Genomic DNA, 27,922 nt, shown 5'->3' with positions numbered 1-27,922 from the left:
CATTTTGTTCTTAACAAGGTCTGTCCGGAAGGTCTTGTCGTGAAGGTGCCGCCCCGCGCCGAGCCCGGCGCGCGGTATAAAAAGACCAGCTCTTGAGCTGAGAGTTACACTGACTCCAAGGGAGAAGGGGAGAGAGGAGGAAGAAAGAGAGAGACGAGAAGGCGGATTGAGTCCGAGGGAGGCCAGACTCCCCATCACCAGCAGGTAAGCTCCCTCCAGCGCCCCACGCCTCTTATGCTGCGCTCTGGGTACAAGGCGCTTGATGCTGTGACCTTTTCACGCTGACAATGTTTTTGCACCGCTCAAGCACTGAAGCTGAGTACATGTTTTGATCCACAGGGCAATACACAAAGGAGCTGTGAGGTTATTCAGTGGGTGGGCTTCCGAAGCAGGCTGCCCCCGCCAGCTCTTTGTCCGCACTCTCTTTACTTCTTCAAGAGCTGAGAAAGGCCTTGGTTTCTCATAAAGAGAAAACGAGGAATAAACGCTTTTCTACTTATCCAAGTGGAAACAACTGGCATGGTTTGTCATTCTTGAACGTTTCAGTACACAGGTGGAAAAACAGTCTGTTCGCTGAAGAAATCTTGGCGGGTGGGGGGCTGCGGGGGGTGCACAACGAAAGAACACTCAAACAGGGCTCTTGCCAAAGTTCGCCAGCATCATGCCACAGACAACTCTCTCTGCATTTTAACTCGAAGCCTCGGCACATTCTGAGCCAGAGACACCCAACGTTTGTATAAAAACACACAAGCAGCTTTGTTTCCAAATGTATCTGAAATGTGTCTGCTAACACCACAGTTACTCAACAGGATTGTGTTACAACGGGACAAGGTATTGGGGACCGAACCATAAAGCATGTTTGGCTGGCGCCATTTCATGCCCGGGGTGTTAATGTTGTGTTTGGTGCAAACACCTTTTTTTCACTCGGTTGTGAAATCAGGCTCCGGAGGTGGTAATGTGTGGCTGAAAAGTTTGTGTTTATTTGTTCTGTTGCATTTTGTTGTGTTGGTGATGGGTTCCGTTGATTTTTTCGCTGCTTTTTTTTATTTCTCCATTAATGCAATGTGATATTGTTGTGTTGTACTGTGGATGCTGTGTTGTGTTTTGAGTGTTTTGTTGTGTTGTGCCCTGTTATGGTTTAATTGTGTTGTTTTGTTCCTTTGTGTATACTATTATCGTATGTTTTTTTGTTTACTTTAGATATTTCAACAAATGCAAGTATTTTTCCAGCCAAGGGCAGCCCATGCCTTTCAAGTGTCTGTGACACTGAGTGGTTACCACAGTCTAAGGTGGTAAAAGAGCGCTGCGCCACCTCATCAGCTATGTTACACACCAGTCGGCCCAACACTGTGGCGACGACGGTGGGCCGGACTCACAGTCAGGGCAGAGATCAGATTAAAAGATAGGATAGGACTATCTTTTTATGTGCAGAGTTCTCACTCCCACCTTCAAAATCTCTGCAGTCATAAAGTTACTATTAAATCATGAATACTGAAAATTAGTACACTTACTGAAAAGTGTAAGTTTACCTTTGTGAATCAGGTGCTTAGCGCTCACTATAGGTGATCTGGCTCCGGTAGTGTATGACAAGAGACCTCGATCAAAAACTCTGTTGTTGCGTAGTGTTCAAGAGAGTGTCGCAGAGAAGGGATCCCACACATGCTCTTATATAAGCCTGGCAGAGTTAGAGGTGCTTCTGAGTGCGACTCACAGGTGGGTCTACTCCAGCACAGCGCTCCTCGACACACGCACAGCAGCGCTCCTCCGCGGATGTGCGCCGCCCGTTGCCTCCAGAGGCAAACGAAAAATAAAATGATAATACCGCAGTTTAATTATCATTTTCTTTTTCTTCAGGGTGGGCGCCGAGTCTTGGGGGCAGGGCCATCATGACGACAGCAGCAGGGATGAGGAGCAGAGGAGTGGTGGGCACTGCTGTCAGTGCGCATGTCAGTTTGGCCTGCTGTTTTAGGGCGGCCAAACCGATATGCGCACTGACATCTCTCCAACCCAGCTATTTTGCTGTGTGGAGAACAAAAGCAGGCACAGGCTCCCAGCCCCTGATCCAGCGCAAAACCAGCCCACTCCGCCCAATCCCAACTCTGCTGTCATGGGTATTACCACCATTAGAGCATCGTCTGGACTGGGCAGGGGAGCCTGGGAGCCTCAGCCTGTGACCAGAGGAGCAGAGAGTAGCGAGTAGAATAGCGGCGAGCAGCAGGCACGTTTTTTTTGTTTTGTTACTGCCCCCCCCCCGCACTGCTTCACCACTTTACTCAGACACCAGCCGCTACTGCTCACCCATACAGATACCTCCTGTTTGGCTTCAAGAAACTGTTGGTCAAATATTCAGTCTGAGTCCTTGTGTGTAGTCAGTCGCGGACCCTCTGTAGTATTGTAAATAGCGATTGTTGGATAAGCACCCTTGAGTACTATCAACTTAGTGTCAAGTCATTGAAAAGGGGTCACTTGTCAGTTTCATTGAGTGACCCCAGGTGAGTGTCTGTGTCAAAAGCTGAAAGAGTTCTTTTTCAACAATCCTGGCACCTCATTAGACCCCACATTTCATTTGTGTCTAACCACAAGGGGTTTTGTTCACTTGCCACAGAGGCGCAGACAATCTGCGGCTGAGTCTCGCGATCTTCTGTATGCGTTTAATCTGGACCTGGAAAGAAGCCTCTCCGTCCGCAAATCTCAGACGCAACTTCAGGGATTGAGGATTTTTATGTTCGCAGGTGATGCTTGCTACTGCCAACATTCTGCAATATTGTGTGATGTTCTGCGATGAAAAGTGAGGTTTGGCGGCAGGAATATGGTACTCCCATCTCAATGCAATGGAGGGATCACTGGTGAACAGCAGCAGTCACTAGGGGTACTGTCTCGCTGTGTCGTCACAGACTCTTCTTCAGGCTGTCAGTTTCCAACCTACGCATCAATGCCTTCAGGTGTATTAGTCTAATAACCTCAATGGAGACAGACCAAGACAGCAACACCCAGAATACTGTAGGCTGTCACCAGAAAGCCCAGGTTTGGAAACCACGTCATGTTGGCATGTAGCACTGTGGTTGCCGTGGTGTTCAGAGACTGGCAGAAGTATTGTCCCACTCTTGTTGAACTTCATAAATGAATCCTATTGCAAGCAGGTGTATGGGGTGAATGAGTGTGGGAAGGTACCCGAAAGAGCACCGTTGCCAGGGGCTGGGGGAGGCCTTTAGGGTTAGGGGAAGGTTTTATCCATATGGCTGTATGTACTACAGCTGAAAGAAAATAAATGGACAATTGCACCAACCGAACAGTGCAGGTTGCCCACATCATACTGATAATCCCGTTCCCCACTGCTCGGGCTGGCAGGTGGAGGCCGCAGAACCTTCAAGACTCAACGTTTGCTCTCAAGTCCCTTTTGGAAACCCCATGGCATAGGCAAAGCTTTACAGGTCCGAGGCATATACCTCAGCAGTCATGGGGCCTGTTCGAAAAGACAGCTCGGAGTACGTAAATTAATACTAGTTTGTCGCTCTTTAATGCACTCAAAAATACCTTTGTGAATCGGTCTCAAAGCATCTAAATCGAAAGAATATATAAATGTTCAGTGAATATTCATATACAAGTTGTAGAAATCGAAATTTGCACTTCTGTTATCAGAGAGTTGGGCATCTCGGGGACGACGCAGAAAGAGTACGTAAAAGAGCGCTCCTGTAGTACTTCTTCCGATGCCCATCAATGCTTGGGTGAAGCAGCCCGCTGCCGTGAACTAGCCAGTGACGCTGAGCGATGCTCCCTTACAGAGATCTTTTAGCAGGCTGGAAAGGTTTTGAGACAGGGGTTGCGTATGGCCAAAGCCATGGGCATGGCGTGTTACTACTCTTGAGGGCAGCGCACTCGCCAGGATTTACAGCTCATGATGCTGGACTTGGGGAAGCCCGTCCAGCCCTAGGCTTTCTTTGTCATTTGCACCTGCAGTCCTGTTTACTCCCTTATAAGTGCAGGACAACAAGTACCAGAATGCAACGGAGGGGATCCAGTTTATGCACTTAATTGCGTCATCCCCTTGAAGGGTTTTCGTATGAATGAGATTTCCCTGCACTATGGCTCTCATTTTGAGGTTGTGACAACAACAGCTCTGTGCTGTGACATGATTTACATACCGATGACTATTTGCAAGCATCATGGATTTTAGCATGATGTTGTGGTTGAAGTTTACTGCATTTGTGATGTGGTAAAGTCGATTCACACAGAAAGAAACTAGTCATTACAATCTTTGCGTTGGGGGGGTGGGGGGGGGTTATCCCCTGTAGTTCCCTGTCAGACACGTAGCTGATTCCAGCCACTCCCACTCCCTGAGGGCTGTTCTTACACCCAGGGCTTTAAGTGGGCCGGGTCCTACCGGAGCTCAGCACCAACAGTTCTTAAAAGCAAGTGCCGAGATAGGTCCCTATCAGGCTCTCAATTTTTGCCTTCAGGGTGGGAAAAAAAAGCTCACCTCTGCAATAGTACCACCCCTCAATGCTTTTGATGCAACTTCAGATAGACTTACTTTTCTGTTTTATTTAGCACAAACTTGGAGCACTTTACATGAGCACCAGTTACATTACACAAGGACATATTCATGTTTTGAATCACAGGATGTTGAGCCGACGTGAGGCTCGAACCTGCTTTCTCAGCTCGACAGTCGCTAGCTCTAGCCTTAGCCACAACCTCGCCCACAAGAATGGAAGCATTTTCAATATTATATACAACGAAGTCATAGTTGTTGCTTATTTATGTTATGCAATGCAATTTACAACCATTGACAAAGCCAATAGTCCTGGCTTGTTGAAGGTGTAATGTTACTTGTGTTGTATATCTGGATGAATGGACAGAAGCAGCAGCGTACAAGTGGGCAGCTCACTAGGCTAAGTACAGATTTTTAGCTTGTGTTTTAAGCCACGCCCTTAATTACATTGGCCATGCCCCTATGTGTGACCCCCCAGTGTTTTCATCCCACTGAAAGACCTGCTTACACCCACCCCACACCTATCCAACACATGAGTGAGGTGACGCCTGCTACTAAAAGGGGCCGTGTGTACATACACGTGCCCTGGACCAGTTCAGCATCGTTACTCGCTGTGTCCGTGTCGTGCTTTACTCCGCATGTGGGCCCCGAACACCACACCCCCTATAATAAATGCCAGCGACCCAGATGTAACATGTTATAAAAATGAAGGCTGCCACATCCTGTGTTTGTGTCCTCAGAGGTCCCAGCTTGGAGAGCCAGGATTACTCATTGGTACCCTTGATGGAATGCTGGGATTGGCTCAGCCAATCAGAATGCTTAGAATGCTGACCCTGCCTGTTGCAGGAATGTGCCCTACACAGAGATGTTAGGCGTGTTCCACCTGTAAAGCTAATGCCCACATGCCTCCGGGTGCCAACAACTGCTGAATAACTTTGGCGGACATTTATGCCCTCTTTAGAAGGCATTAACCACTGGTAATGCCTTGAATAGAGGGCAATAACACTTAGTTATCCTCGGTTCAGAGAACGTTTATGCCTTAACATTTAAAGAAGTAACTATAATGGTTTGATAGTAGACAAAAATAGGTTTGCTCCATTCCTCAGAATGCGTGATTAGTTGCAGGATCTTGTCTTTTTTTTTTCTTTTAAATTACTTTGGCAAAACATCTCTAGGGTTGGAGTTCATGAATTCTGAGCTAAATCCTAAATTTTCCATCATTTCTTTTACTTACAAGAGGATCCCCACTTCACTCCCTTTTCTCTACCTTCTACCTATAACTCTACACTTACATTAAAACTCGCCTTAAGAATTTCCTTGAATTAATTACTTATCGTGTTATTTGCTCCAGTTGTTTTTTGCTGTTTCCCTTCCTGCACGCACCTCAAGATTCTTGTATTCTTAGGGTTTTTTTTAAATCCAAAAAAGGACGCGTCCCTTTATTGCCCTGCTGAAAAAAACACTTTACCGATCTGTACTGGAGCAAAGTCAACTCGTCCCAATACTTATTACACACGTGATAAAAGGCGCAAAAGTGCATCCGGTCCCTTTAGTAACAGAGCAAAGTTTATGCATTCGGACCCCGGTTCATTCAGTATTCCTAGATCACCAGCTGCAGCCTGCAGTGTCCTAGAAAAACATTTCAAGTCACGCGCAGCGGTCGAAGGTTCACGTCCGATTTTTCACTGATTTAATTGTGCACAACTGGCCACGAGCGCCTTGTCTCCGGCCGTCTCTAAATGTTGCACACAGCTTGGACCGTCTCTAAATGTTGCACACAGCTTGGACCGTCTCTAAATGTTGCACACAGCTTGGAAATGGATGTCCGACTCTTTTGTGTGAGGCTTTTTAATGGTGTGAAAATGATCCCGCGCAGAAGCAACAGCATGTTTAGGCGCCAGAAAGTGAAGTTCCTTTTTGAGCTAAGGTTTAGTGCAAAGAGTAATCTTTTGCTGTTAAAATCATAAAACGAGGTATGTCAAATATGCGAACTGAAGGCCGAAGTGCGACAAAATGTTACATTAAAGCAATCTGGCATCAGCTAAAAAGAACTCCTTTAATACGTGTTTAATACGCCAAATATGCTGCAACTTTTAGTAAAGTGTATGTTTTTTTTTTTTGCACCATTAGAATATGAAGTAGAAAGCGGGACATTTGCGCACTGCATACAGTGGGGAGCAGAAATGGGTTCAAGATACAATTATATGCAAAGCGCATGCGCACTGCATGTAATGCGGAGCAGAGCAAGTACAGGCTGTGTGCAAACCTTTCCTAAGTCCCCGCAACTTGGAGCAGAAAGGGATCAGGGACCCAAGTGCATGGGGTTGAAAACATTTACACACTGCATGTAATGCAGAGCGGAAACGGAAAGGAGATACTATCTGTTCTGGTCACAAAAAGGATGCGGTTAAATATATCTCAGGGGGTTAAAGCACCTGCTGTAGAGATATTTATGTTCTTGCTCAGCAGATTTGTGGGGATAATAATGGTAAAATAACTGGTGGTTAATGCACTTCATGGAGAGATCTGTGCCATAGTTGGACTCAGAAAGTAGCATGACCGGTTAATGTGCCTGCTGTAAAGCGCATCATGCAGCATGCAGATAACATATTTGTATTTTATGAAGCTAGGTACGTGGGTTACTTCCTCTGACACAGATCCTTCTGTTACCTGCAGTTCGTAAACTACAATCTTAATACAGCACAGTGAGCTATAGCCCGGCATCGAGGAGCTGCAAGCGAGCTACAAGGCAAGGGCTGTTTTTTTCCTTTAATATGTTATGATTCTAAAGTTGCTATAAGGTGTTTTGGATAGTAATATAGTGTTATTAATACTGATTTCCCCAACCATTGTGTTACATTTTAAATCCTGTGTAACTCCCTGCCACATATTTTTAACATAAAGGGGCATATCTACAACGCGGCATAGAAAATTATCGCCGCTTTTGCGGCCGTTTTTGGCAGAAAAGCGGCGATAATTTTATCGCCTAATTAGCAAGCTCACGCTAACGCGTGAAACCTTGCGTTAGCACACAAATTCCTAACGCCCAGCTTTGCATCTCTAATAAGATGCAAAGTGGGCGTTCCTGACCTGACATGACAGGAGAAATGTCGCTAAGCGACATTTCTCCTATCATCAAGCCCCACGCCATGAAGCATAGCGGCAGGAAAAGTAGCGATAACCCCTGTTATCGCTACTTTCCTTACGCCTGCTTCAGGACTGACTTAGCCATGATATCCTATGGAAGGTGGATATCATGGCTAAGTTTGTGAGTTCCTATTATCAAGGTAACGCCACATTTCGTGAGATTATCGCTGGGTTTCCAGCGATAATCTCACGTTAGGCAGTTAGCTCTAGGATTTTTATCACTTTTGAGATAAGCATTGCTAATAGCACGCTATCTCAGTGATAAAAATCCACGCCAGCCAGCGATAATTATCCTAGCGCTAAGTGCGCTTAGCGATAATTATCGCCGGTTGTTGCTGATATGCCCCATAGTGCCTACCAGTAGAGGTGTTTATGTGACTTCTACACCTTATAACCCTCAATGTCATATATAACATTCCCTGCACATTGTTTTTCCTCGTTTCATTCATTGTCAATGAATAGTGTGTTCACGTGATGTGAAGTGCTCTGACACCTTGCATTGCGATGAGTAGTGCTAATAATACATTTAATAAAAAATGAGTAAGTACTCTTTAAATTATTTGTGTAACTACTCATACAGGCTGATACATCTAACAGTCTTATAGCGCATGCATACCTCATACGCAGGGGTTGAACAAAGTAAAATATGGGCGCGATACCAGGCCCAGAGATTAGTTACCCTGTTGAGATGAGATCAGGACTAGAGGTGTGCTAAATTCAGAACTACTCAAATTCTCAAAGAAGTTCATATTGTGAACTTCACCCAAAAAATTGGAGGCAATTTGTTTACTGCTAAAATGAGGGCTGAGGATTTTTTCCCCCAACAAAACCTACTTTGGCGGGGAGTTTCACCTAACCTATTAGTTACTAATCTTGGGTTCCGGAGTAGAGTGCTACTCACCACAAAAAGTGTTTCATTGTCTCCTCAGGTGTCGTAAATTCTATATAAATACATTTACAGTTACAATCATATATTTTTTTAAATCTTCTTCAACCTGGTGGAGCTATAAAGTTTATAAAATTATAAAAAGTAGACAAACTTGGTACAGACAATGCTGAGCAATTTTGCATAACCTAGACAGGACTCACAGGATTGGGAGGCTTCTGGAATGTAATCCCCTAAAAGGCTGGGTCAAGTACATCTCATGCAACTAATTAGAGATGCCAGCATGTTCCTGCTTTCCTCAGTTCAAGACAAACCTTCTAGGACCTTACTACGAGTTTTGGCATAATGGAAACTCTCATTTCTGACCATAGGATTTTAGGTGTTGCAGTAATGCTCAATGTGGGACTCCTGGGAATTTCATGTGCACCCCAACTGACACAGAAAGACACACATGAAATTACGTTGCACAATCTGACATTTTAGGATTGTTTTATAAAGATGTAGCTTAATGTGTTCTAATACAAACATTATTCTAACAATTTGAGTTTTTCTTTTATTTGAGTTTTTCTTTATTTGCTAGTCATGACCAGTAAGCACATAATTAAATATGGCGTCAATAGAAGTAAAATGTGGGTATACTGAAATCATTCTTCTAAAATATTGATACACTAAATGTTTAAAAATATGTTGAGTTCATCTTTCATCCTACTGACAGGTGCTGTGTTATGACCTGTTTTTTTTATCCGCTGGGTAAATAAATGTTTATTGTGTCATTTGTTTGTAAAACAAAAAATGACTTTTGTATGCCGCCACCTCATTGCTAAACTACTTACATACGAACACTTCTAGCAAAAATGTAGTGCTTTTTAAAAAAAAAATGATTCAACCTGCATTTCAACCACAGAGGTTTCAAGAGCCATTTTTGTGTCTGAGTATTTCCCACAGTGTAACAATTTGCCCTCCAAAAAGTCTACTCCAGTGACAGTAATTCATCACCTTTCTTTCCATCTTGAGTGGATGAATGAATGCTTGTTCTCCCTCTAAATGTGCGGCTGTTTTTCCAACTGCAGGGATAGGAACAGTATACACACATGTATCAAAGGCAATCTAGTATCCTATTTCTCTACAGAAACTAAATCCAATTTGCAGATTTCATCATTAATCAACCCTTCAAATGATAAAGTATCCATTTACTATATTAGACCATTTTTCCACTTTTTACAATTTACTAAACTTTTACTTCAAGTACGGAGTTCAATGCGAACAGAATAGTCTAATGGTGGACGAGTGGTAAATTGAGACTATCATGTTATTGCGGGTAAATTGTGTTTTGAAAGTGGCAGCCTGCCTTTGTACATTTTATTTCCCATTAATCTTTGTGAGTACCTTAGATCCTTTTCTTGGGTTGTACTCTCAAACAGAAAATGGCCACAACTATCCGAGAAAGCACTGCTTCTAAAATGTAGATCAGAGGCTCAGGGCTGCTAAGCTCTTTATGCTGCCTAAGCCCACCAGTGGGTTTGCCCAATCTTATCATGTATGACCCTTTAAATATCAAAGAGAATCACAAGTGACACTGTTTGCCTGTGTGTGGGACAGATGTCTCAGACTAACCCTATTCCCTTTCCTGAAAAATACAAGAGTGGTGTTTCCTGCTGTTTCATTAATTAGTAAAATGTCAAAAGAATGGTTTTGCTAGCCTTTTCCTTGTGTGAGACAGAAGGACATGGACATTTGCCAATTACTCCACTTTCAGCATGTTTTGCTCAGTTTTACCACGGGACTATCTAAGTAACAAATATGCCATATAGTGTTTGCCTTCCTAGCACCATGTTTTAGGAAAAGAGCACATGCAGTCAGAGGCTGATTAGCAGTCTCTCACTGCCCAGACTTCAGCAATGCCAGTAAATTAAACATTTAAGAAAATCATTTGAAAGGAACCCTAAAAAGCAGATTTCACTACAGACATCATCTATTTGCAACAACAATGTCAAATGCGAGCCACCACGTGCACAAAACATACACAAAGTTCATCATTGTATTGGTTTTGAAAGCATGCAGTCACCCAGTACCACCAAACCTCCACTATTCCCACTCTTCAGCAGTGGCAGCTGGGAGTGTATATATTCCATTGGTGGTCTTCATGGATTCTCTTCATAAAAGCACAATAGAAAATAAGGTTTATTTTTAGAAGACGAAGAGCTTGCAAAACCAAGTGCATTTAAAAGGTATCATTGGAACCAAGAGTTGTTTCTCAGCATTCTAACTACAGATGCATCATAGCAAACATATGGACAACCAAAATATTGTGGAGATAAGGACATATTGGTAAGTATAGATTTACTACTCTTAATTCCACATCTATGTATTTTATCTTGAAGCTATACATACCCTGAAAGTACATATATATGGAGTTAAGTATGGCAAACTGATATTTACTCATATATACTTACCATGTCGATAATTTTGTCATCAATATTTTTGCTACAGTATTTTTGTAGCATGCCATTTAAAACGAGATATTCCAATATGGGTACTCATGAGCCATACACCTGAAGAACTGATCCACTAACATCGGATTGGGACACAATAATCACAGTAAAATGTAATAGGCTACATGAGTACATGCACATAATCCACCATGGGTTGCATGATTTGCAAAGTTCAATAAACATTTTTCTTTCTAGCTCAAAATGATTAACAGTTGCTAAACGCACTACACTAGAGTGAAGAGGGTGGGACACAGAAATTTAAAGTTAATGTTCAGTTAGTGTAATCTGTTTCTCTATGTTCACTATGGCACAGTTCTTAACCTTTTGTCTTCTGTGGACCCCCACTGAATCATTACTGGATTACAGGGACCTCCACTGAGTCATTATTAGAAGCTGGGGATGATTTGAACATCAAAATAATGCACAAAATTACAAACACAGGTATACATCAAAGAAATGCTCAAATAATGAATTATTTTGTTTAATTCACAATCAAATATATAGGTTTTCACATTTCCAATTCTGCTACTTTATTATATACTTTATTAATTTTAATATTATTTAATTTTGTAACACAGTCACAGACCCCTTGAGTAGGCTTTGCAGACCCCAAGGGGCCACCGGTCCACAGGTTAAATACCACTGCACTACAGTATACCATCAATTACTGGTGTATTCTCTTCAAATATATAATGACATTTACACTCATCTGTTAAGCTGTGTAGAAGTATTTACATGATTAGTAGATAAGAATTATAATTTGCATCCATGCTTATCCTCTGAAATGAGGTTTGTATGCCTATAGTCTAAATGTCTTGTTTTTTCATCCTGAAAACCTCACTATAATTGTTTAAATATATAAATACACTATATATAGTGCTGTTTTGTGAAAATGTTAACTAGTAATCTTTCTGTTGCTTATTGTTGTATTCAGGTGTGTAACTGGTACTATATCCTACAAAGTGTTGCAATCTTTTCAAAGTCCATTATTTAATCCAAATCTTTATTGGATGTGCTTGCTCTTAGCACAAGCAGGGCTATACCTTTGGGTGAAATGATAAGAGCAAGGAGGAGCTGTAGTGGTGATTTAGAGTTCTATAATTATCTTGTGGATATAAATTGCAGATTGCTTTTGAGGGGTTATGATGAGGTCTAACAGAGAGAGCAAGAAATAAGGCCCTGTCCATTACCATGCCCATACACTTAGGGATGGCAGGAGAAAGACAAGGAGAAATTACAATATATAAAGATCCATTGCAACGTTTGCTAGTGATGTTGTTAGATTAAGTAGGGTGATGTTGTTAGATTAAGTAGGGTGATGTTGTTAGATTAAGTAGGGTTTTGATTAGACATCTGCATTTACCATTACAGGATGAGATTATTAGAGAACTCATTGTTCAACACCCAGGTGTGACGTTTCAAAACAGGAGAACCCTGAAAAATATGGCTAGTCCGAACAATCCAGTTAAAGTGTGGCAAAATAATTGGTTGAGCTTGAGAAGTGAGGGATTTTTCAAATGTGGATGTTGTAGTTTATGTAAATTTTGAGGTTGATAAACTGACAATATTTAGCTACAATGGGAGTGCTGAATATAAAATCAGGATGAATATTACTTGCCAGACGAAGGTATGTTGTGTGCATACTAAAATGTTCTTGTTGTATGATCTATGTTAGAAGTACCTTTAGTCTCTCAAGAGAAAGAGATATGGAACATCTAGGAGCAGTGAAAACTGGGGATTCAAGGAATCCTATTGCAGCACATATGTCAATATGTAAACATATGACACCCTATGCGGCACTTCGATTTCATGGTACTGAGGAGGCACACTCAGACCCGAGAGTGGGAGATAGAGGGTTGAGTCTACATCTTATACAAGCCCATTGGATAATGACATTGAAAGAAGTAGAGATGTGCTTAAATATAGACCATGAGTTAAAATATTTCTTTGGTGATTAGGTTTATTATTGATAATAGATATGAGTAACAACTAATAAAATATTACATGTATGACAGATTTGTGTAAATTGAGGCTGATTACCGATGGTTGATTTATAGCATCTAATGTAAGTGGCTTAAATACCAAAACAGGGAATTAGATAGGGTATACGTAACATGTTAAACATTTGAGAATTGGAAGCTGTTTCTAGGACACTATCTAATATGATTAAGTTTGGGAAAGCCATTGACAGAAACACTGATCATTTTTTAATAGTAGTAATTTCGGTTAATGGTAGAATTAAGTTTTGTATGAGTTTCCTACAGGTCAATTTTAATTAGTGGAATGTTGGATGTGTGAGAATATGATGAGGACATAGTATATATCTGCAGGTAGAATTGTTACTTAGGAGATATGCTCATATCTAAGTAGCATTTAAAAGGCTCACATATATTTGTATGCTAAATTAAACTCTCAGGTCATGGGCGTGAGCTGAGATTACTAACATAAGATGAAGGGCATTAGTCCAAAAGGATCTCCCATCCACACACGTGTGTGGTGGGATTTGTAATAATCCTCTTCCAGGGATATGTATGCCAAAGAATAAAATTATAATAATTTGGCATACAGATTTATAGGTTTTAGGTGTAGAGTATATGATAGTCAATCAGTATAAATTGGCATACGCCTAATTTTACGTACTACTTTGTTTCACACAGGGGAGTTTTACAATTGACGCTTTTTAAGTTTAATTTGTGTCTTTTAACTGACATTTGGAATATTTTTTAGCTAGCAACAGAAAGATTGGTGACTCTTAATGTGGTAATGGTTAATAGCAAATATTAAGAAGAGTTTAAGTAGACACTTAAGGATGGCTTCCATGAAGGAAACACAGCAGTGGTTACCTTGGACTCGAATGGCACGTGGGCGCATATATAAATTCATCCAATAAGTCACTCACATCGGACACCCAATAAATGCATTTCTTAGGAATCTTTGGACCTGTTAGATACTGGAAGGGGGTGAGTTGTGAGATTTGGTGGCATACACGTAGATTTTGATGGGTATGTGTATTTGTTAAGGGCAGATTACTGAATGCTTATACTGTACTCTGTAGGTTTACCTTGGAGTGGAGCTAAATTTGAGGTTGCTTTGAACTTGAAAACTAGGACCAGTAGAGAATACTTGTTGCATATCTGCTATGTTCTTATGGGTGACTCACTTTGCGTGGTAATTTTATATGCTATGGAATACATGCGGTGGTACTTGTACAGTGTAAAAACCTCATTTCGAAGACATAGAATCATATAGTGGATGGTTTGGTATATTTTGGAGTTTAGAGGACTTTGTTTTGGATATTGGAGAGGTGAGGACGAAATATTGGATGCAATCTCTTATAACAGAGAAGGATGCTCACCTGGGGACATTGGAATGCATGTTTTCACTTGATGATTTTTTGAAGAACACTCTTGTGTTTTGGTTGTTGCATGACAGCTAGAATTATCTGGAGTGTCTAGATAGCATGGAGAATTAATTGGAATATTAGCACTCAGGTGTGATCCTACATTCCAATTGATTGTGGTCTTTTCACTATGTATTTTGAGCACTTATTTGATTTGGGCAGTATGACACTCTCTGTGTATACTGAGTCTTGATCACAAGGTGGAAAGGATCTCTGTCTTTTAAGAAAAGGTAAAGTAATTGCATAAGGTTTCTAGCCCAGATGAAGTTGGTTGATGAAACACATGTTGGTTTGAACTTTATTTATTGAAATAGAACAACTGAATGACTAAGTGCACATTCATCAAATAAAGAAGATTTGGGTTAAATACTGGACTTTGAAATTGATTGGAACGCTTTGCACGATATAATCATGTGCTCAAGGGAATCAGTTTTATTTGGAACCTATATGGGTTTGTGAAGAACTGGGTAGCCACTTCCACCCTCTTGAAGCACCATATTATTGCATGCATGGTCTTGAATAATTTATCCTGACAACTGGAGTTTGATATTTATGAATGTTTTTTTACCTTTATCCATGGGACATGAATCTACTAACCCTCTCTTAGTGAAATCTGTTCAGTTTCCCTGGCACTCTTCTCTTCCCCATGAGTGCCTGTTGTGGATTTGGTTTTACATGGGGCATGTCTTGAGACTAATTACAGAATGAATGGGGTCTTTTGTGAGGACATATTGCATGTGGCAGTAGATGGTGGTTCCTTGCACACAGTACAACTACTTCTGCTTTCCTGTCCCTGTAGCAGTGCCTGAGGCAACATGCCTTCAGCCCAGAACCCTTCCTATAGACAGACCAAATTCTACTGCTTAACCAGTTCTGCCTGATGATAATCTGTCTGGTGTGCAGGAGGCCTAGTTACATACTTCGCCTATCTTTGGCCATCCTCCCCTTGACATCTTTGACGCCTTGCCTGGAAATTGCAAAGTTTGCACCCATTGAGTCTACAAGGGTCAGCTGACTGAAGCCTATGATGGTTTTCTGAAAGAAGGTAGTCATTTAGGACCCAGAAGGACCTTGAAGCCTGGATGGCCAGAGCTGAACTGAAAACGTCTGTGTTGTCGGGGGAAGGAGTTTGAAGATCTGCATGTGATGTTCCAAGATTGCATTTGTGATGAGTTCGCATTGCCTTTATCTCATCCTAACTATTTCCTGACTTTATGAGAGTCAATCCAGGACACAAAGTAAATGGGCTGCTTGCTTGTTAAGTACACTCAACATCACACATTATGCATTAGTTAGTATGACTTCAACATTTTGTCTTTCAAGGACATTCTCAAGCTTTGAAAGACTTTTGGTCTGAGTTATAAAGAAAACTGTAAACCTAAGTAGAATTATAGAAGTAAATCTACTTGGAAACCTGCTCCTCACCATCACAGAAAATGTTCCTGTTTACTGTTAGGCAGCTCAGTCTATTTGTGAATTTTAAAGTATTTTTTCCAAACTTTGCAAATAATTGTCTACACAAATCTTCCCACCTCAAAATTTGAGGATGATCCCTTCTACTTTCCCAAACTGAGATCACAACTATGCCAAATGTGCTATTGCTTTATATTTGTGAGTGCTTGCGAGGCAGGAAACTTTAAAATATATATATTTTTAAACCACAAAATCAAAGTCTGTGGGCCTTTCCAATAGTAGTGCGTGATCTACCCTCTTTGCCACCCTTTTCGTCTCATTTGCCTTCCCCTGTTCCGCACATTCTCAAACAGAAGTGTATACCACCAATGAGAATCATGACTTCTTTTTTAGGAGAAGAGCTCAGTTGTAAAAGCCCCTGGGTAAAACATATATCTCTAAAATACTTTGAGCATCATCTCCACTGTAGGCAAACACACTAGGTCGTGAGGCGTTGTAGAGACAAAATCTATCACTTTATTGTTTGTCTGGTGCATTTTACAGACCTGCTATGCAGATTATATATGATCCCTGCAGCCTAAGGCACCCCTTTTACTATGAACAAATTTGATGGGACAAATTTACTAAGCATTTTAAAGGGGTAACCGCTCCAATTTTGCTTTTGCGACCATGAAAATGCTTTTTCTTGATTACCAATACCATTTTAAGAGTCTGAAATGGGATTCCAACTGGATACCCATGTGGAATGGGCATGTTGTAGGCGTCTGTTCCAAATACTGACTCGGTATCTAATGTTTCAATGTTTTGCGACCGAAATCTAGCCACAAAACATAGATTTTGTTTACTCGCAATTAAAAGGCGGAGGTAACCTATTCACAGAAGGGAAGGGGTCCAGTTTGGATTCTTTCTCATTTGTGACTGTAAAAAAAGTTGATTTAGGAGTAGGCTATGCTTTAGGGACCACAGCCTCCTTTTAATTAAGCTTAAAATAATAAACCTTTCTTTTTAAATGCAGTGCCATTTTCTTTTTTTTTTGTTGAACATTTTATTTACATTTTCATACCATCAAAAAACAAAACATGAAGACAGACGAGAAGTACCGAATTGTATCACAAGTTATATAAGAAACCAATTGATGATAAAATACATTGATAAAAATACATTGTGGACTTCATTTTTAGTATTGTGAAGATATTGAAAATCAAATCAGTAAAGAAATTCATTGGAGCGCTAAGAACAGCAAAAGAGTTATTATTAGGTATTGCGGCAGTAACAACCCTGAAAGGCTCCCATGATTGGGCGGTGGCAGGATACTTCTTGTGTGAAAGGAGAGCAGAGTTAAGAGGAAAATGTAAGCGGAGAGGAAAGTGTAAGGGGGCAGTGCCATTTTCTTTAAGGAAATGGTCTGCATTTTAAAAAGAAAGTTTGCTCTATTTAGAGAATCACAGACATGATGGTCTGACGACCCAAGCAAGCCACCATCCAGTGATAGCCTCCGATCGAAGTGATTGGGAATTTGCAACCAACTTCATCGACATGTATGATGTAGTTCAGAACCGACCTAGTAGTACATAGGTTGGTTCTTAAAATTCTTTACTGGTCATAAAAATACTGGTTGCAAATTGTGACCAGTATTTTGAAACCAGAAAATAGTACATATGGCCCTATAGAGAACCTTCAACTAGTTCCTGTATGAAGATAAAGGTGGGATAAAGAAAAATGTTGGAGGAGCTCTTGAAGCAGGCAGTGTGGTCTTCTTGGTGCAGTACCAGCTTCAGTTTAAGACCAATCCAAAATTTCCTTTCAACGCTGGTTATTGTCTTCTCAAATTTATTTTCTCTGCGTGCCTTAGGGATTTAGACTGAAATTTATAGAGTCTATAGAAGCAGGGAAACCCGAGCACAGTGCCAATAATAATACATTTTGGAGTAATTTTGAATTTTTATCGCACCTTTAATTATGATGCACATGCAAAATTGCACTTGAAATTTCACGTCCACGGAATTAGGAGTTGTGGCGATATGAGACACACTTTGCAAGTATGACCGTGCTAAATTCACCATCTTGCTGTAAGTTTTGTGGTAAGGGCAGAAAAGTGAGAGTTATGGGGTGGGATTGAAAAACTTTCATGAACACCCACAAACTTGTACATTTGTGAGTATTCAGATTCATTGTACTGGTAGATGTCCGCCTTTGAAAAACAAGTATTCTTCTTAAACGCAGAAGAGGATGTTTTATCCAAAATGGAAAAGGGAATGGAACACCCAGTATTTCATTGGAGAAAGGGCTATCTTCTCTGTAAAAATCAGCTTTCTGCAGGTCACAGGCTATAGACCCACATGCCAGGTGACCATTGAAGAATTCTCACACCCATAGCATCCCACAGCTGCAGCTCTGCCCCTCCTCTTGTTCTCTGATCCCCTCCTATAGATCACTCTTGCACCCACCCACACTTAGATGTAAACATCGCCTGGGATGCTGACTTCTTGCATTTCCCTTTCACCTTTCTTCAGCACTAGCCACTGAAACCCCCATCGCGTACAATGCCTTTTATTTGTACGTATGACTGCCCCATACAAATCACATAACATGTTATGGTTACCTACACATGATTTACTTATGCAGATTTTCCACCTAGTGTCGTAGAGTACTCCCAGGAGAATCTCCACAATGTTGGAAATCTCCTGGAGATAACCCAACCTTTTAAGAATCTGCTTTTGAAATCAAATGCTCATAGTAGAATGTCCTTACAACAGAGAGACTTAAGACGCCGGATGCCATACGATTGCTAAGTTGTTAAGCTCCATTGTAAGTTAAGCAAACTCATCTCCAAGCTAAGAATAGTGTAAAGGAGCTAGAAACCTTGTTGAGTTTGGAAGACTATTTTTGGGAGGGATAAAAATACATGACATTTCGTTAAGGAGGCTCAGGAGGCCTAGAAACTTTGGATCACAGAGGAGAGTTGTTTTAATGTGTATTCTGCAGTTTTTAGGAATGAAAGTTTGACCTGTACAGCATTCCATGATGTTTTATTCGAGGTTGAATGTTGGCATTTGCCATGCAATGCCAAACTGGCAAAGCAGAGATTAACTTGTTTAAAGCACTATTATGTACACTTGCGACGATGCAAACATTTGTTTGCAGAATATTTGCCACTTGCGTAAAAGGTACTGAAGCAAACATGTTTGGTTATATTCTGTGTTCCATAAATGTTTTGTACCTGTGTACAAAAAGCATTTTAAAGGTTGTGAAACAATTGTGTATTACACATTGCACATCTACTGCTTATGAGTTATTGTACGTGTAATGGTTGCATTTCTGCTCAAGTACCTCTATTGAAATATGGGTACATCTGCTTCGTTTACCACTGGCCAGTTCCAATTTTTAAGTGAACCATTTACTGCTGACGAAATTGCCCGGGCGATCGACTCATCAGATGGAACGAAGGCCCCCCGCCTCGACGGCTTTACTTGCGATTTTTACAAAGCATGAAAAAACATTCAGATTCCCCATCCATTGGAGGTTAATGCGGAGTCCCTGGACAGAAGGGTCCTTCCTCCACCATGCCAGAGGCGGCAATCTCCTTGCTACTTGAACCTGACAAGGACCCTACTCTCTGTGCATCTTACAGACCTCTCTCCTTGCTTAACTTTGACAACAACATTCTTGCCAAAGCAATGGCTAATAGATTATCATTGTTACTTGAGCAAATCATCTCCCCCATAAAAAAATTGGTTCATTCTGTATATAGATCCATCTCATTTAACCTACGCACCATTTTCTCTGTCTTGAACAGGGTTTCCCCAGAAATACCCGCAGTGATCGCACTCCTAGATGTGGAGAAAGCCTTTAATTCTCTGGAGTGACCCTTCCACCACGCAACATTACAAACATTTGGCATTCCCGTCGGATTCACTGCCCTCATTTCCTCATTATACTCGCACCCCTCTACCCATATTCATTTTAATGGCTCCCTCTCTGAGTTCTTTGCCATATCTCAAGGCACCAGACAGGGTTACCCCCTCTCACCCTTATTATTGATTATAGCTATGGATCCCTTTGTGCGCCATCTCCAGGAACACCACATGCATCGGGGCCTACATTTTAAGTCTGGACCACTTCCCATATCTATGAATGCCGATGACATACAACTATTTGTCCAGCATTTATCAGTCAATCTGGCCCCTCTCCTGCCCTCCCACCTGCAAATACCCTCTCAAATGGTCCACTGACACCACTAAGTATCTAGACATCATTTTACATAGTGACAAAGAACAAGTTATTAGCTTGAACTACGGTCCCACCATGAAGAGACTCACAGTCCAAGTTGAATATTGGAAAAGTCTTCACCTCTCGATGGCGAGCAGGGCCAGACTGAGGACCCAAAGCAGCCCTGGCAATTTTGTCAGAACGGCCCAACCCCTGGGCAGTGGGCAGGGGTGGTGGGGGGGGCGAGTGTGAAGCTCTGCTTCTTAACAAAACCAGTCCTAGCACTGCTTCTTTTGTTACTGGGGGCCGACATTGCAGCATCTCTGCAAAATCGCCCCCCAGTAACAAAACCAGCCCCCACTGCTCCAAAACAGCGTCAGATTGGTAACGCCGGCACTCAGGCAATGCCCAAGGGGCTGGGGCTGAGTTCCAACTGTGGGCTGCATTTTGGAGCAGTCTTGGGGGGCAGATTTGGGCGGTGTCGCTGTTGTTCGGATACAGCCAGCGGCCCAGTGGGTGTCCGAGTGGCCTTTCTGGAGGCAGATGGGCGCTCATTACCTCACGTTTAGCAACAGGCAGAAGTGTCACTTTCTTTCTGTCGCAGGGCCGGCCCATTAATGCATGCATACCTAGCGGGGCAGGGGGCCTGAGCAGAAGTGGCCTCACTTGTTTTCAGTCACCAGTGTAAACGAATCGTGCATTTCTTTGTATCCCCCCTTTTTTTTAAAATAATATTTTACCGAAGCAGCGTTTTGAGGAAAGGCAATATGCAAATGTGGGCTACTTTTTTAGCGTGCCCGGGCTGATTTTGAATCCCAATCCAACCCTGCTCCAAAACCAGACCCCACCCCTCCAGCCTCCCAGGCAAATGCCCGATGCAAGCTATAGCCAGTCCAGCCCTGATGGTGAGCTGCATAGTCATTATAAAAATGAATCTACTTCCCCGCATTCTACACCTGTTTCTTAACATACCCATCTCTTTAACAAACTCTGTTTTGCTTCACTATGCAGACTCCTCTTAAAATGAGTCTGGGCTGGTCGTAGACCCCGGAGCCCTTGGGACACCCACACTCTACCGCATGAATGCAGTGGCTTTGCCGTCCCTGATTTTCAAATCTATTTTCTGGCTCCCCAGGCTCAATTTGCATACTATTGGTTCCACCCAGACGCCCGTACACAAATCGGGAGAATGATATGGGCGATCTCACACCTTTCAATGCCCTACTACCACAGGGCCTCAAGCGGATACACAAACTCTGTCTACCACATGCTAGGCCTACAATTGATGTTGCTTGCCAGTACTCAAGATTTAGCCAAAGCATGAAGCAGGTACTTTAAAGAGACAGATGCATATGTATGTTCTTTATTTGGAGAACGGGCTGTTAGCAAAATAATAAGGCCATAGTAATATATAGGCAGGAGAAATGTGCCACAGCCAAACATAGTAAATGGTCTGTTTCACAACCTCCACATAGCCCCTCATTTAGAGTGAATGTGAAGAGGGTCACAGGCTCCACCATCAGAGATACTCTCTAGATGAAGTAGGAGAAGGTACTTAGTAAGAGGTTGGCACCTCTGATGCATCTGTGTCCTTAAAGTACCTGCCTCATACTTTCACAAAAATTTGAGTCCTGGCAAGCAACAACAATTGTTGCCTACAGTCTACTCTTTCTAATTGCTAAAAGGTCGAGAATAATACAAATAAATCTTAGATACATTATAGAGTGGATAAATATACATATCTTACCTAGCTACTGTACAAAGTGTGTAATATATACATATTACACAGTAGTTCGGTACACGTTTCCATAGGAAGTCATTTTTGTTTCACTAATATCATTGGCACCGTTTGACAAAACTTCACAAACATTTCCCCCAAAAAGTTAATCTGCCTCAGCTCCTTCCTGGAAAGGTTTGCACCAATCCGTCAAGCAGGGACCAAGAAAAAGGGGTCGTCACAAAGCATTCATTTCCCATGTTAATTCCCTTCGAAAAGTTTGGAAAGTGGTACAGACATAACAGCTGCACAGAATTGCACCAGATTTGGCAAAGAGCTAGAACTTGACTCAGAAAGGATGCTTTTCCGTATTTGGTGTAAATCCATTCAGCCATTTTCGAGAGATTCACATTGAAAAAAGTGCTCAGGGTTGGCATGAAGGGGTTAAAGATGTAGGGATACCCAGACGGTTTGTTGGATACTGAAAGAGGCAGGTTTCCATTCTGGCTCAGATGCACAATTCACAGAAAAGTTATCTCTATGGGAAGGAATTGCAAATATGAATATAGCAGGGGCCCCAGCGGAAGCTCGACTTCTGTAAATGTCAAAACAATCATAAGGCTGTGTGCTTGACCAATGCAAAGCTAAGTGTGTGCTCTCTCTACACTTTCACATTGAACAACAATTTGAACTGTGAGAGCAGGGCAGCGGTGCAGGGGCAACAACAGAGGACAGTGGCAGCACAACAGAGTATGGAGGGAGGGGGTAGGGGCACTTAAACAGAGAACGGGGGCCTGGGGAGGTGGGCACGGGCAGTAAGCTGACCATGAAGGGGAGGAGGGAGGGGCAGGAGAACACGAATAGCGAACGGAGGGTAGGCGGGACTAAACCAGGAACAGCAAATGGGCCATGGAGGGCAGACTGCAGTGGATTGACCAACCACGGAGGAATGTCTTGGGCCAACCCTCTGCTGCACATGGCCGGAGACCCTGCACAGTGGGGTTGTTGGCTGAATATGTTCAAACCCTGAAGAAATCCATTCAAAAAACAAACTTAAAGAGACATTATAGTTAAGTATGGTAATATGATCTTCCCTTTCATTGAAAAAAATCCAGAAATGTACTGAAAAAACTGAGGTTAAAGTAACGTTATAGTTTGGTGTTGAAATGAGGTAAAAATCAATGTGTAAAAAGCCAAAACAAACACTGAAATTCACCAATTATAGTTCAATGAGCTAACTATAACTTCCTGCACTGCTTCTGACTTCACATATTACATCACTCATGACATGTAACTTACATAATTGATGGCATCACTGATGTCATCTCAAATGACATCATTGATGACATCACTGACGCCCTGAGTGAGCTTATGGAAAACACTATCTTTACTTCAGTCTCTTTTCTTTTCAGGGTCCCGAAAATGTTAAGACCAGTATGGAGCGGTGTCCTTGCCACACTCGGAGCCTTATTATGCCACACGGTCTTGGCCCACAACCAATGCTGGGAAAGCAACAAATGCCGAGACCTGGCTACTGAGGGCAGTGTATTGGTAAGTCGAACATCAACAGCAAATCTACAATTTCGCTTCTAAAGAATGCTATGTATCACTCATCTTCTCTGCCCATTCATGTAAATACTCTTATCTAAAGAAGCTACATTCTACCACTACATACTAGAACATTGGTTTAGATTTCATTGACTTGGCTTATTGATTTGGTGAGGCACAGCGGTTGGCTGCCTACGAAACTGACTCAGAACAGAGGCATAACATAGACCCCCGCAGTCCCTGCGGTGTGGGGGGCCCCCAAGCTCCAGGGGGCCCCCTCAGCACAGCTCTCTAGCTGCATAGCTCCTGATTGAGCCCTGAGGGGGCCCCTCCACGTGCCTCGCAGGGAGGCCCCCTCAAGTTTCGTTATGCCAGTGACTCAGAAGATCAATTCATTTATCAATATCACTGTCTAAATGCCCTCATCTTGTTCTATCAAAACTCTATTAAGAACTGGGCACAGTAGGTGGTTAACTCATGAACAATAACAGTTTTCATCATTAGCACTTTCAGTGGATGATTGTGTTGTAGCATCATTCCCTCTTCCACAAGGCCACTGATGTCAACATGCTGGAGGTTAGTTCATCATGGGCCCCAATCAGTAGGACCAGAAATGTATTGCTTTCTCATCAATGCTCGTTCCGTACCTTGATCACCATGGAAGCAGGAAATTCAGCTGCCTGTGTCGGAGATTTCCAACATGTTCACTTCTTATGTTGTTAGTAGATTTCAGACTCCCACAGAAAAAAAGATAGGCCTGTCCTCCACCCCGACTACGGAACCTCTGTAATTGTAAACTTACTATTAGCTCGTAGTATAAGTTTACCTTTGTGAATCAGGTCTTATGTTGCCATTGTTTGGGTTTCAGTGGCCATGATGGGCCTAGCTCCAGAATTGCTGGATGTGTAAGGGCAATGATAAAGCATTGATAAACTATGGAACTACATGGGCAGATATACAAGAAACAGCATTGAATTCCTGAAGACCAACTCTTTTCAGATGTTGATGAAATCTATGTAAGCAATTACAATATAACGCATGCTGTGTTTCCCAATCAACCAAGATGGCATCTACTAACTTTTTTCATGCACTCACAGTGCCATGGAAAGGTACTTGCCAAAGGGCTTGGCCACAGTCACTGCCCTGTACCTAATAGATACTGCAAACAGTTGCAAAGACATGGCTAAAGAGCATGCCTCCTGCCCAGTGCACAGATACAGGTGACACCGTGGAGCTTCCAAAATTCTTAAAAATTAGATCATTCGTTAAATACAGATTCCAACCAACAGAAAATCCATAATTAACATAGTATATGTTACGTATTACAGCAATAGTTGTTTCCATTTAAAAAAAAGGTCATATACAAATGTTGGCCTGGTGACTGACCATCATGCCTTCAGGACCTGACAAGGGCATAATAGCACCATGAAACCATTTTTCACAGTTACCTATTATTTATTCATTTAAAATATAGACACACAGTGTTACAGCTTTGGCTTTGTTAAATACCACCCAAGTAAACTCGGAATAAGTAAAAGCAGCTTCTTACAAATGTTTTAAGCTCCTGTTATAGCTCATCTGGGAAGCCTAGCTTTGTCTAGAATGTTTGGTTATTTGATGATGTTATCTTGGGTTTATAGATCTAATGTGACATCATTCACCGGATAGCCCCTTAGAGAGTCACTTAAGCAAATAATCACCCTGTTAACTTTACAAAACTATTCCTTAGATTATGAACCCCACCTGGTCAGATCTTTAGCCAACCAATCCCAAGCATTGTGCAATGTAACATCTGACTTGTTCATTACTAATATCAGGGTAATCTGATTAAACAGGATATTAGATTCACAACACCACCTGAACCACAAAGTCAGACCCACTCTGAAACATCTTATTGACAGTCCAAAGAATCATCCAAGACAAACTTCATGATGCATGCACCTGCATCCTAGCCTCCATCGATCACTTCATTAAGAAGCAAATAAAAGAACTACAGAAGCAAGTAATCATCACACCTCTCATTAAAAGCCTATGTTCCTTCCCAAAACACCTTACCACATCATTGCTACTGCCAACATCTCTTCCCTCATCTAAATCTTAGTGAACATTCTGTTGGTCCAACACCAAACTTGTCTTGACAACCACAATCCCGTTGATCAAATACAGTCCAGTTCCATCCCCAGCCAAATTGCACACATTACCTTATCCCACAGGTTGGCGTCAGGGGGAAAAACAATACCACAATGAGCTGCTGCTGCCAGTTCGAAGCACAAAACCAGCTGCTGTGCATCCCAACACATCCAGTTACCCTAAAATAGTCTAACCTCCTTAGCACCCTTCCCAAATCTTTGGAACCACTCTCAACTCAGCATTGGCACTGAACACAAAAGATAAGTTAATGATTGCTACCTCTTCAACTTCATCCACCTCTTTCTTACATGATTTTGTTTACTCCTCATCCAAAGACCACTAGGTGGCAATCAGAGATACCACTTACTTCATTTTCAGCTTTGCCTATTCAGTCTACCTTGATACAGCATTGATACCAGGATGCCAATGTGAAATTGGTATCAGGAAAGCATTCGGAAACCATATCACCTCACTGTGACTACATTCCACTAGTTTATTTGAGTTTTAGTTGTCTCTCCTGGATAAATTATGCCATGGTAATGATGTGTTTCAACAGTTCTACTCTCCTAATCCATTTTGTAATGAGAATGAGATTTTCAAGGTAAACCATCACTTTGCATTTCCTAATAATCTTGTTCATTTTCCGCAGGAATGTATTAAGGCTTGTAAAGTGGAACTGTCTGCCGAGTCTCCCGTCTACCCTGGTAATGGTCACATGCAGCCACTGTCAGAGAACATTCGGAAATATGTTATGGGCCACTTCCGCTGGAACAAGTTCGGCAGACAGAACAGCACCAGCAGCAACACTGCAGGAAATAAGAGGGAAGAGCTCCCCAGCAATCCAATGGTCAGTGTCTTCACCACATCAGAGAGCCAGAGCAGCGGCGCCCACGACAGCAGCAAAGAGGGTGAGGGCATGGAAAGGCAAGACAACAAACGCTCCTACTCCATGGAGCACTTCCGGTGGGGGAAACCAGTAGGCAGGAAGAGGCGGCCCATCAAGGTTTACCCCAATGGCGTTGAAGATGAGTCCTCCGAGAGCTATCCCTTGGATCTCAAAAGAGACCTCTCACTTGGGCTCGACTACCCCGAATATGACTCCCAAGAAGGCCTGGAAAACAACGAGGTGATGATGGGCCTTGCAGAGAAAAAAGACGGAACCTACAGGATGCATCACTTCCGGTGGGGAACCCCACCCAAGGACAAACGCTATGGTGGGTTCATGGCCCCTGAGCGGAGTCAAACTCCATTAATGACTCTATTCAAAAACGCCATCAAGAACGCCCACAAAAAAGGCCAGTAGAGAGCTTTGAGAGGGGGTCATAGTGCACAGCTAGCTTCAGGCACACTATGGGCGCGCTTCACATCAATACAGTTACCTTGACCAGTTCCTGTTATATCACTGAACGGTTTGCTGTTTCTGAAATCTGACTTAATGTTCTCTTACTTTTGAATGTATAACTCTTCAGAGAATGAATAGAAAAATGTAATAAAAATAAAAATGGCAATGATGTACATAAGGAAAGAATAATACGCTTCTATGAGTGAACATCTAGTTTTTTGGTTGGCTAAATTATTTTCATATTCAACAGACTGTACAATACTGTAAATGAATGGAAGAAAATACATTTTTGCAAGCTAAATTAGTCTCCTAGATGTCCTTACTAGTTTGTTTCTGTGTTGTGTGGTTACTTCAGAAAGCATGGTGAAACACATAACTCTGCACCCTCCTGTTAACATGATCACATCTGTAATTATTTTTGGAAGCAAAATCAAATCAGATGAATCAAATTCAACATTTGATTCTGAAGCTTAAGAAAAACTATGTTTCTAAGCTAATTGAGATCTTCTTTGTGTCATATGCAAAACACTGTGTGTAAGCTGAAGGTTGCAGGTCTGGATTATAGTGGGTGCACTCAACCTTATGCCCTCATGTGTAACCGAAACACATTTTAGGTATGCTAGTAACTGCACTATGCTGGCAAGAGGGTTGCGTAATCACAAAAATGAGTTTAAAAGCAGTATACTCAGAGCGCCTTTGTCTTTGCCTCCTTGTTGATCTTCTTCTTTATTTAAGCTTCCTTAGACTGAAGTTGTGTCCATCCACCTAAAGAATGCCTCAATTGCAGTGCATGGAAGGTAGCATTACTGCTGTTGTAATGGGGTTACTTTAGCCCCTGGCTATACCATAGCACATACTCTAGATCTGCAGGAATTTGCGGTTCCTTCAAGTCCCTGGTTTCATATAGCAATGACCGACTCTGACCCAAGCACTCATTCTTAGTTTGCACATTGCTGCTTTGGCTCACAGGATTTCACACACAGCCTAGGCGTGTGTGGGGTTGGCACATTGATCATTGTGGGAGCACAAAACGTACCCCAATATTTTAAGAAACTCCAATGTGAGAAATTGGGTTGTTGGTTGACTGGGATGTGAGCCCTGAACAAGCAACAGCCACAATCCCTTGCAGGTAGAACCACAAACATTCAC

At 42.1% G+C, this 27,922-nt stretch overlaps 1 protein-coding gene across 1 annotated transcript; it reads left to right on the top strand.

The window, feature by feature from the left end:
* Positions 1-123: 123 nt before the first annotated feature.
* On the top strand, positions 124-27,074 carry POMC (proopiomelanocortin). The gene is made up of 3 exons (XM_085609402.1): positions 124-204; positions 23,166-23,304; positions 26,081-27,074. Exons 2-3 carry the CDS (start codon positions 23,176-23,178, stop codon positions 26,732-26,734), a joined length of 783 nt encoding a protein of 260 aa, XP_085465528.1. The 5' UTR covers positions 124-204; positions 23,166-23,175; the 3' UTR covers positions 26,735-27,074.
* The last annotated feature ends 848 nt before the right edge of the window (positions 27,075-27,922 follow it).

Source organism: Triturus cristatus, chromosome 6 (assembly GCF_964204655.1).
Source record: "Triturus cristatus chromosome 6, aTriCri1.1, whole genome shotgun sequence".
Classification (NCBI taxonomy): Eukaryota; Metazoa; Chordata; class Amphibia; order Caudata; family Salamandridae; genus Triturus; species Triturus cristatus.
The sequence above is the reverse complement of the archived record's forward strand: the minus strand, read 5'-3'. Positions and strand labels throughout refer to the sequence as shown.

Coding starts and splice junctions, on each gene's coding strand:
- POMC (XM_085609402.1), top strand. CDS start 23,176: ATGTTAAGACCAGTATGGAGCGGTGTCCTTGCCACACTCGGAGCCTTA. Junction 23,305..26,080: donor CTACTGAGGGCAGTGTATTG/GTAAGTCGAACA, acceptor CATTTTCCGCAG/GAATGTATTAAGGCTTGTAA.